Source organism: Carya illinoinensis, chromosome 14, assembly GCF_018687715.1.
Source record: "Carya illinoinensis cultivar Pawnee chromosome 14, C.illinoinensisPawnee_v1, whole genome shotgun sequence".
NCBI classification, from domain to species: Eukaryota; Viridiplantae; Streptophyta; class Magnoliopsida; order Fagales; family Juglandaceae; genus Carya; species Carya illinoinensis.
Window position 1 is genome coordinate 20055306 of NC_056765.1, and position 12257 is coordinate 20067562.

At 33.5% G+C, this 12257-nt stretch overlaps 1 protein-coding gene across 1 annotated transcript; it reads left to right on the forward strand.

Annotated features, from left to right (window-relative positions):
- The first annotated feature begins 3882 nt into the window (after positions 1–3882).
- Positions 3883–10631, forward strand: LOC122294566 (probable disease resistance protein At4g27220). Its single transcript, XM_043103428.1, has 6 exons — positions 3883–6643; positions 6965–7669; positions 8115–8762; positions 9231–9923; positions 10019–10093; positions 10217–10631. Exons 1-6 carry the CDS (start codon positions 4019–4021, stop codon positions 10244–10246), a joined length of 4776 nt encoding a protein of 1591 aa, XP_042959362.1. The 5' UTR covers positions 3883–4018; the 3' UTR covers positions 10247–10631.
- The last annotated feature ends 1626 nt before the right edge of the window (positions 10632–12257 follow it).

Sequence of the window (12257 nt, forward strand, 5' to 3'; positions counted from 1 at the left end):
TAGATGGACTTGATTGCAGACCAAGTTGGAGCAATTCGATTGGGGATCAATAGGACCTTGCAAAATTGGGAACTAGATATGAGTCCTGCACTCAGAGCTGGTACAATCTCTACATACAATAATTTGCATATTATCCCAATTTTCACTTAAAATCATAAATTCTTTCCTCTTTTCCTGACCAGGATCCATTTAATTATGTGGAAATGCATCTTCTTTTTCTTGTAATCGTCTATACCCAAACTGATACTTTGAGGGAAATGATATGATTTTGATGGATCTAGTTGGGAGTTTTATTTGTACCCTTTTGATGTTGAGAAACTTCACACGTTTACTTAAGAGAGTTAGATTGTAAAATATTCATATGTGATCCAAACCTACCGGACACGACTCAAATCTGAAACGGGGGAGCAAGGATTGCAAGCTTATAGATATAGGCTGTCTTTAGAATGGTTAAAGAGGGAGGCTTCTCAAAATTCTACTCTCAATTGCTTCATAAGAAGAAAATCATTTTCATGTAGTCATGGACGCCAGTTTTGGCCACGATTAGGTAAATGCTTCCTCTATTTCCTTATTATTTTTAATGATTTTCCTTTCAGATCAATTTTGGGTTCTTCTAATTTTATTCAGATTTTCATTTCCAGAAATTGGATCTTTAAATTTCCAGTTGAGTAGGATTTTTTTTTTTTTGGACTTCCTTCCATCTTTTATTTAAAAACTAAAAAGTGTCGTGAAATGGGAAGGGTGGAGCATATGTTTTCTCCGTATCATACTAATATAATCTATTTTACATTTTTTTAAATTGAAAAATCATATATATATATTACATTTTTAATATTATAAATTGACTATGAAATATTTATTGGTAAAGTGAACTCTTTTATATATTCATGTTCTATTTTATATATATTTGATATATATTTTTTTAATAATTGTCAAAGTGATTATATATAATAAACTATTTAGAGTTATAAAATTTAACATAAGTAACATCCGCACACTGTGCGGGTTATAGGCTCGTTGAAATTAACAATCAATGAACCAACTAAGCTAAACAATCTCAATTAATCAGAAAATTAGTTAATAAAACTGAAATTATTTAAATACTAATTAACCCTTAATCAATCTAATGTCTAATGGAACTAAGAGAATAACAAAACTAAGCAAACAATTAAACTAGATTAAAAAATAATTAACAAAATATGAGCTGAAAATTGAAAATTCCCAAAAGCAAGATTTTAGGGTTTATCATTGTAATCAAATCACAAATTCTCAAAATCAGTTCATAACAATTCTAATCTCTATTAAATGGAAGCTTAAAGGAGCAAGAAATATAACTTCATCAAAGTTAAATATACTGAAAATAAAATATCCAAAACCTAATAATTCTGAGCTAAAAACCTCAAAAATATACTATAAAGTTCAAACTAAAACTAAATAGAGATTAGCGAATGGAAAGTGCAAGCCAAATGGATGAAGATGATGGAGATGGAAAGCAGTGGAGGAGGCCGAAGCAGTTGTAGTTTGGACACCAGTTCTTCAGGCGGCACTGCCCTCCTCTTTTCCCTATGTGCGTCTAAGACCAAAAAAATAAAAGCAGTGGTACAGTCCGAATATCTCCCGATAAGCACAAAATTTTCTTTGTATTTTATTTTATTTTTTTCATTCATTTTTTTCTATTTTTAAATATTTTAAAAAAATAAAAATCTATGATATTATTAAAAAAATACTTCTTTAATCACTGAGTTAAAAAAAAATTAAAAAAAAAATTATTGGTTTCGGGAGAAATTTTCAGGAGCTTTTGTCGGGTGAAATAGCTTTTCTGAACTAGTAATATCCCTATGGGTTACTTCCGTCCAATACGAAAATGAAAGAATTTCTATTGAAAAATTCTATTTATAAGCATCGTATACCACACATCATTTTTTTTAATATTTTTCTAATTTTTTTCTCTTATTAAATATGTGATATATAGATTATGAGTAGTAGAATTCAATTATTTTAAGAATAATAAAACTAAAATTTTTTAAAAAAAAATTAAAAAATAAAAAAAATAAAAAGTTATGTGACATATGATATATAAAAATTATGAATAGCAAAACTCATCCCCTTATGGGTCCGCGTGCCATTCCAAAAACAATCCCTCCAAGACCAAGAGAGAGCTGTGTTGCGTTTTGAGAAAAAGCCAAAAAGGCCCCTCCTGGGTCCCGCAGATGCCTTATCTTTTACTTTTATGTTTCCACTCGAGACCATTTGCATGTGCTTTCCAAACATGGCCTTCCAAACGAAACCTCAAAATTCTCAAAGCCTCGATTGATGTGTGTAGCCTCTCGGTTTGCATGTGATTCCTCTTAGTAATATTTGTCCTAACAAGAATATTAGGAGCCTAAAATAAAAAGAAATAACACACAAAAATATAAAAAATTAATTGAAAAAACATAATATTAAAAATATGTTGTACATATATCTGAAGAAATATTGTCTAATTAAATCGCAAATTATAAAATTAAGTATAAATCGTGTTATTAATTAAATTAAATCACAATTCAGATTTATACCTATTAATTATTTTTTTATTTAAAATTAATAATAATATCATGAAATAATTAAAATATGTTGATTGTAGAGATACTCAGCCGAATAATTCATGCTTTGTATGCAACTGATTTTAAATTCAGGGTACAGTTTCAGCTCTTTACAGACAAACATGTAATAATGTACCTACCGCTTAAGCCAGTTTCTTGAATTTGTAACTCGATCGAGCATCCGCAGTACTACTGATCTTCTATGGCTTATATATATATATATATATATATATAACGTATTAATTTAGTCCTGCGAAGGCTGCATTTTACAGCTGCCACCACCTCTGTCTTCCGACCAACATATATGGTACAGTAATGGTGGACAGCTCTCCATATGACTGAGTGATCAGATCCATAAATATAAAATAATAACAGTAATAATTAAATAACAAATAATAAATATATATATCATTTCATAACTAGCTAGTACTAGATGTGATGAGTTGTTTTGCATTTATATATATATATATATATAATGGAAATCGCACGCGTAAATTAAAAAAGTTTCAAAATTCAAGAAAGTTAATAAACCAAAGTCCCACAGATTAATAAAATAGAAGCGCAGTCAGCTTAATCAACTTCTACCTAAAGGTGTAGCGCACAACACGGATCGAGGAACCTCTGGACATGGATTCACGTGGCAAAGTTAATAAACCTTATTATCAAATTGTATTGGATGCACCGATGCTAAAGTTAATGCATCATTATCAATGGCATGGACACTTTTGCTTTAGATAATGGATCGATTAGCTCCTTCATTAATATAATCATTATCTAACCCCATTAGAAACTAATATCTTTCAGCCTTTTGTTCCATATGATCATGATCCCTTTCATCTGAGCATTTTGGTAATACTTTTAAATCTGAGGGTAGAAAAGGATTTCAATTGAAGATAACACATGACAGAGTAGAACTATGTTTGGATGTGAACTCATACTGAGTAAAAAGGCTTTTAAATCTGTGCTGATAAGGTTCATTTTTAGCCTCGTCCTCTATAGTTCTACTTTATTTCCAATTTGGTGAAAATGGAAGGTGATGTTGTGTAGGTTCTCGCTAGCATCTCCTACAACTTGACTTCTCTTCATAGGAAGGAAGAGGTACGTCTCACAATCATGTTTTCCTTCCTCTGTGACGTTTTCTTGAACATCCTTCGACGGTTCTACCACAATTTGGTGCTGATATTTATTGTGTTATGTTTATTTGATTTACAATTATGCAGGAGGAACACAACGTCGCATACTTAAACAAACAGTCATTCATGTGATCATCTTGACACGTTGGTTTCTCAATCCTTTTATTTTGTTTTCCTTTTGCTCTACTTAAAGTCATTTGTTCTAGACTTGTAGACTGTAGTTCTACATCTTATATGTATTTGTATTGACAAAAAAAAAAAAAAAAAAAAAAGCCTGTGAGAATCCGGAAGAAGAAAAGAAAAATGGATATTGTTCCAAAAATTATGGGAAAAATTGGAGAGATTTCGATGGCTCTAATTGGAAAACATCTTGGTTATCTCATTTACTACGAACAGAACACGAAAGCTCTCGAAAATAATTTACAGAAACTACATGATAGGAGAGTTGGAGTAGAACAATCCATCACTGCGGCCGAATTGAGGCAAGAAGTAACTTCTCCAGAGGTGAAAAGCTGGCTTACAAAGGTGGAACAGATCACTAAAGATTTGGAAAATGACAATACTAAAAGGAAATGCTTGAATGGGTGGTGTCCAAATCCGAAGGCACGATATTCCTCAAGTAGGAATGCTAAAAAGAAAACCCAAGCCATTGGTGAGCTTCTACAAGAAGGTAGAAACTATGGTGGGGTTTACAATGTTGCCCCTCCACCAGAAACAAGATCATCATTATCCTTTGAAGATTTCAAGCATTTTGAATCGAGAACATCAATTATAAATGATGTTTTGATTGCTCTAAGGGATGACATGACCAACATCATTGCAATATGTGGTATGGGGGGGATCGGAAAGACAGAAATGGCCAAAGAGATAGCAACAAAAGCGAAAGCTGATAATTTATTTGATAAAGTAGTGATTGCAGTGGTATCTCAAAGTCTAGATTTGAGAAGGATTCAATCCGAAGTTGCAGAAAAGCTAGGTCTGACACTCAATCAAGAGAGTATAGATGGAAGAGCAAATGCACTATATTCAAGGCTAGTGACGTACAGGAATGTCCTTGTAATATTAGATGATATTTGGGAACCACTTAATCTAAAGGATGTTGGAATTCCTTATGGAGATCAACATAAGAGCTGCAAACTCTTGATTACATCACGAAGTGAAGAAACCTGCGATCTGATGAAGATTCAAAAGATTTTTTCAATCAAACCGTTATCTGAACTGGAAACATGGAATCTATTTAGAGAAATGGCAGGTAATTGTATTGAGACTCCCTGTCTGCACCCAATAGCAAATGACGTCGCAAAGGAATGTGGAGGTTTACCAGTTGCGATTGTCACCATCGGTAGAGCCCTTGAAAACAAAAGCAAGGATAATTGGATTGCAGCACTTGAGCAGCTTCGAAAGTCTATCCCCAAAAATATTCGTAACTTGGATAAAAAGGTCTATTCAAGTATTCGGTTGAGTTACGAATTTTTAGAAAGTGACGAAGCTAGGTCATGCTTTTTACTATGTTGTTTATTCCCAGAAGATCATAATATTCCCATCGAGGATTTGGTAAGATATGGAGTAGGGCGAAAGTTGTTTGATCAAACTGATACCATAGCAGAAGCAAGACGACGAGTCGATGATATTGTTGGGGGTCTTAGAAGATCAAACCTATTGTTGGACAGCGAGGATGAAGAACATGTCAAAATGCACGATGTTGTGCGAGATGTTGCCATATCAATTGCATCCAATGAACATGGTTTTATGGTAAGATGCGATAATAAAATGGAGGAATGGCCACAAAATGATAGATATGAACTTTATGCTGCGATTTCACTTTTCTCTCAGGAATTGAAAAGGCATCCAGATGGGTTGGAGTGTCCCAAACTGGAGCTTTTGCAAATCTCATCATCATTCAGTGAATATGGAGAACGTATTCCAGAGACTTTCCCAGCCAACCTATTTAGAGGGATGAAGGAACTTAAGATTTTGTCCTTCCGTTGTATGTCCTCCCTGTCACTACCATCATCGATCCGAGTCCTTCAGAACCTTCGAATGTTGAGACTGGAGTATTGTGAGTTAGAAGATGTGTCGGCAATTGAAGCACTTTTGAAACTAGAAATGCTTAGCTTTCATGGTTCTCAGATCGAGGAGTTGCCAAGGGAAATACAAAATTTGACCTTCTTAACGTTGTTAGATTTGTCAGAATGTGGGCGTCTTAAGCGAATTCCACCAGGTGTTCTATCGAGTTTATCTCGACTGGAAGAGTTGTACATGGGACTAAGCTTTGAGTGTTGGGAATCTCTAGAAGAAAATGGAAAGGGAATCAATGCAAGCGCTGCTGAATTATGTTCTTTACAGCATTTGATGGCTTTGGACATTCGTATACCTATCAAGCTCTTGCCGAAAGACTTGTACTTGGAAAAGTCATTGATGAAATTTAGAATAAGTGTCACCGATGAAATAGAAACAAGTAAATATTGGAAGCCATCGTATCTACTTGAAAATACTCTCGGTCTCGATTGTAATGCAAGTGATATTGCAGAGAGTCAAACGATTCGTTTAATGTTGCAGAAAGCTGAAGTTTTGTACTTGATATATATGCATGATCTAGTGACGATATGCCACAGCCAAGTAGCAGTGGGATCCTTTGGCAGCTTAAGATTTCTTAATCTACGCGGATGCCACTCATTGAAAAATGCCTTTCCATTGTCCATAGCGAGAGGTTTGCTTCAACTCCAACAATTGATTATAGATGACTGTTCTGTTATGGAAGAGATTTTCTCTGAGGAAGAAAACGATGACGAAGCAGTGCTGAAAACGATACAGTTTCCACAATTGTACCAGGTGAGTTTGCAGCGTCTACCAAAACTAATCGCTTTTTGTAAAGGCATCGAATCTAGTCATGTTATAGTGGCGCAACAACCATCCTTGAATCAAGAGGTATATACTTTAATCGCCTTATTATAGATCATATACCTTAATACTTTATTTCGAAAAAGAAAACTTGGTGTTTAAGATAAGGGCTTTGCTAGATGCAGTCGGCATGCAGTCGGCTGTAAGGAATGAATAAAAAAAAATTATAATTTTTTTTTTTTTTTCATGGGGGACCTACATGAATAAAAAAAAGTTATAAAAATAATTTTTTTTTCTTATAGGTTCTATATTAATTCACTTTTTTCTTCACGACTGCACGCCGACTGCATTTACCGACTGCAAAAAGCATTTCTCTTAAGATAATAATTGTTGTGCTCATGTCAACAGGTTGAAGGGCAAGACATCTCTCATAAATTACTTTCTTCCATAAGCATTTTCTGGGCACCCAATCTAAAAGATCTTGATATGAGTTATTGCGAGTCACTAGAAGTCGTATTTGATCTTGAGGGACTAGCGGTTGAGGAGAACCGTCAGGGATTCATAGCACTTTCTCAATTGAGAGATTTAAGTTTAAAATATTCAGATAAGTTGAGACATGTGTGGAAGAATATCCCACGAGGATTTCAAGGCTTTCAAAACCTAAGCTCTATTTGTTTAGAAGGTTGTTCCTGTCTACAATATTTATTCACTCCTTCTATTGCAAAACTACTCGTGGGACTTGAAAGTGTATCAATATATCAATGCAGCGAGATAGAAAACATTCTTGAAGTTGGAGAAGAAGAAGATGCAGCAGAGATCATCGTGTTCCCCAAACTTAGCTCCTTCAAATTAAGTTTTCTGAAAAAGCTCAAGAGTTTTTGCCGCCCATCCTATTACTTTGAATGGCCATCCATGCATATAATCAGTCTGCGCAATTGTCCCAACTTGATAACATTTGGTTCAGAAATTCAAAGCACAACAAAGCCAAAGAAAATAAATGTGGGATTAGATTCGAGACTCCAAGACACTGGTACGACTGCCTCTGTAAAGGATGCCCCTGATTATCTAGATAGATGCCTTGCCTGTGTCCCGCGTCGCAAGAAACTCCAAGAGGTACATGGTTGGATTTTTCTCACATTTAGCAATTTTCATTCCTATTTTTTTAAAGAAAATAACATATAGAGCAAATAATATATGATATTTGGTTATTAGCTTTAACTTGCTTGGGTGGAATACATATTTTCTTCTTTATAATGCTAAAGGAATGACTCGATGGAGTATACATGTGATTGCTTAAAAATCAATCTCTTTTTTTTTTTCTTAATTTTATTTTAAGATAGGTTTGGGATTTGGCCAATGCAACTTTTGAATCTCCGATTTCCCAAAGGACTTTCTGTGATCAAACTTTACAATCCATGATTCCAATTCTTACTTATTTTCTTCTTGTTAGACTCGTAAAAAATTAAGAACTTCCTCCTGTCGCCCGTCTATTTTTTATTCTTGATTACGTATTATCTCATAAATTTTGATATTCTGGTTTGTTATTTTGACTAAGCAGGATGAGCCAAATGTGAATGACATAGACATTCAAACAGAGCTACAGTCTCTTATTCCATCAAGTTTGATTAAGAGTTTGCAAAATCTAGAAGAACTTAAAGCAAAGTATTGTTATTCATTGGAAGCGATATTTGAGCTTGAAGGAGGACTAAATCTTGAGAAAAGCTCTGCCTTCGCTGCATGCAATAAGTTGGAACGACTGCGGTTATGGATTTTACCAAAGCTGGAGCATATATGGAAGGTGGATGGTCCACAAGAAATTACAGGCTTCCACGAGTTGAGAAAGCTAGTAGTAGGTGGATGTCATAGTTTGAAATACTTGTTCTCACCATCCACTGCAAAACTTCTTGTGAAATTGGAAAAAATAAAAGTGACGGATTGCAACGAGATGGAAGCAATTCTAGCAAAAGCAAGAGATCAAAATGAGAAAAGCGAGGTGACATTTCCCAAAGTGCATACCCTCTCACTTGCCCATTTACCAAAACTCAAGTGCTTTTGTGTTGAAGCTAATGCTTTTAAGTGGCCATCCCTAACAAAAGTAAAAGTAGTTGGATGTGATAAATTGAAGATGTTTGTTCCAACAGAAGTGGAAACGCCACCTGAACAAGAATTTCATGGGCAAATACTGCACCCTCAAGTCAACAAAGAGGTATGTGGTTGGATTTTTCTCACATTTAGCAATTTTCTTTCCTATTTTTTAAAGAAAATAACATATAGAGCAAAATTATGTATGTATGCTTTTTCATTAGTAGTATATGATATTTGGTTATTAGCTTTAACTTGCTTGGGTGGAATACATATTTTCTGTTTTACAATGCTAAAGGAATGACTCAATGGAGTATACATCTGATTGCTTAAAAATCAATCTCTTTTTTTTTCTTAATTTTATTTTAAGATAGGTTTGGGATTTGGCCAATGCAACTTTTGAATCTCCGATTTCCCAAAGGACTTTCTGTGATCAAACTTTACTGTCCATGATTCCAATTCTTACTTATTTTCTTCTTGTTAGACTCGTAAAAAATTAAGAACTTCCTCCTGTCGCCCGTCTTATTTTTTTTCTTGATTATGTATTATCTCATAAATTTTGATACTGTGGTCTGTTATTTTGACTAAGCAGGATAAGCCAAATGTGAATGACAGAGACATTCAAACAGAGCTACGGTCTCTTATTCCATCAAGTTTGATTAAGAGTTTGCAAAATCTAGAAGAACTTACAGCAGAGTATTGTAATTCATTGGAAGCGATATTTGAGCTTGAAGGAGGACTAAATCTTGAGAAAAGCTCTGCCTTCGCTGCATGCAATAAGTTGGAACGACTGCGGTTATGGATTTTACCAAAGCTGGAGCATATATGGAAGGTGGATGGTCCACAAGAAATTACAGGCTTCCACGAGTTGAGACTGCTAGTAGTAGGTGGATGTCATAGTTTGAAATACTTGTTCTCACCATCCATTGCAAAACTTCTTGGGAAATTGGAACAAATAGAAGTGATGGATTGCAACGAAATGGAAGCAATTCTAGGAAAAGCAAGAGATCAAAATGAGAAAAGCGAGGTGACATTTCCCAAAGTGCATACCCTCTCACTTGTCCGTTTACCAAAACTCGAGTGCTTTTGTGTTGAAGCTAATGCTTTTAAGTGGCCATCCCTAACAAAAGTAATAGTAGTTGGATGTGATAAATTAAAGATGTTTGTTCCAACAAAAGTGGAAACGCCACCTGAGTTAATGAGAGTAGATACTGGATTCAGAAAGTTTCAATACATGGTTGGAGATCTTAATGCCACCATCCAACACATGATGATCAAATGCGAGGTATGTTACATTTTTTAACAAACATTCCATAATTTTGTCACTTCCTGCAAATAGATCTCTTCCCCCTTCTATTCAATGGACTTTCTTGTTTTTAGGAATCGCATGCGCATGAAGCCTCTTCTTCATCGTCCTCCGCATCAATGTCTCTTCTTTCCAATTCAAGACTGCAGGTAGTATGATCATACATGTCTTTGGAGAATCAAAGTTATCTTAGGCTCATTCCTAACTACAGTAATATTTTATTATTGTTGTTGTTTGCGGTATTATTTGATTATTGTGCGACACTCCGACAGAGGGAAGAGGAAGGTGTCTGCAGCAACTGAAGAGCTGAAGTGTTCTATAGGCCTGAAGTGTTTGACCTAGAATCTGATATCGATGAAGAATAAAGTTGGGCTACGAGAGGAAAGTGGACTTGCAGGTAGTGGGCCATGGAGAATCGCGGCTGGAGTTGAAGGCCCATATTACTTTGGGTTATTTTAGTACGGTTTCGCTTTTATTAGAGTCAGTAGTATTTTACATGTAATATTAGCCCGTGGGCTTTAAGGGCATCTTAGTATTTTTCCCTGTTATAGTATAAATAATCAGGGTCTAGACGGAAGGCTGCGTCTGAAATCCTTTTATGTACTGTTCTATTACAATTTGGAGGTGCTCCCCTCGAATAGAGCTGTTTGGCTGAATTAATATACAATTTCCATTTAGTTTACTTCATCTACTACTAGATATCCGTTACATATTATTGTGTTTCTTTTCTGATGTATATTCAAATAGCCAGCTAGATCTCTTATGTTCAACTCTTAAGTCTCGTTTGATTATACAGATGAGATAAAATCAAATGAAAGTTAAATAAAATATTATTAGAATATTATTTTTTAACATTATTTTTATTTTAAAATTTAAAAAAATTAAATTATTTATTGTATTTTATGGAGGAGTTTAAAAAAAATTATAATAATTAGATGAAATGAGATAAGATATTTCACAAACCATGCTGCCTTAATGTGTGTATAATTTACTATGATTCCTTAAGTCTATGTCTTGGAGTACAAATTTATTAAAAATCTCTAACTTTTACAGCAACAATATGTTAGGCTGTGTTTGTTTTAGCTGAAAACCTCTTATCTTAATTTTCAGGACAAACAAAAACATAACAACTTTCATAAAATTAAAAGAGAAGAAAAACTTGCATCTAAATTCCCCCAAGACTTTGGAGAAACGTTTTCTCAAGTCGTTTATGTGGTGTTACATATTTATGTGATGTTTTGATTTTCTTATTCAACAATTAAATGTTTTCAAAGTTTGTTTTTTACTTTTGCTTCTCCTTCTTCTTCCTTTTTTTTTTTTTTTTTTTTTCTAGAGACCAATGAATGAACATTTTCAACTATGAATATTGTAAGTAGGCTCTGCAACAAATTTGAAGAAGAGTTTTGATCAATTCTTTGATGTTGTCCTTTGGGAAAAAGAATTACTATTAAATTAGGGTACGTTTGTAAATGAAATAAGATAAGAAATTCTCAAAACTTCTCGCACTTTCATTTCCAAACATGTAAATACTCAACCACAAAATACTTTTTAATTTCAAATATTGAATTTTTTTATCTAATTATTACAAATGTTAAAAAAATACAAAAATTAATATAACTTTTTCAAATTTCAAAATAAAAATAATATTCAAACAATGTTTGAATTTTATATTATTTTTGTTCAACTTTTTTTTCTCATTTTCCGAAACTTAATCAAAGATTTTAACTTAAACTATTATAATATTATGCATAGAATATTTTACTACTATTCATAGAATTTTAAGATACTCGAAGTGAACATTCTACTAGAAATGATTTTCAAGAAATAAATGATCAAACTTTGGATTCTACTTTGATATGTGATTGAATTGAGAGGTTTAAGTATATTAAAAAATATATATTTTATATTATTTTTTAATATATTAAACAAATATGAATATAAATATTTCTCATTTATATGTTGGCCTCCTATTTTCATACATCTGTTATTCATGATCTGGTCCCCTCACATTAATATATACTCCCGGGTTTGGTTGTGAGGAACATATGTCTAATAACAAAATACGTATAGTTATCCGAAAAGTTAAGGAAAATGCTTCTCCTGCCGCGAGAAGCTACCAAGAGAATCTATCTATCGATTCTATATTTTTTTTTATTTAATAGTTAAGGAAACATATTTTAATGTGTTTCTCAATTTTTTTTTTTCTTTTAACAAAATGTTTATAAGGGTTTTAATGGGTTGAAAAAAACGATCGGTGTAACATAGGGGTCACCTTTCTTGATGTCCCTAGCATTGTCCAAAAGTTAATTCCGT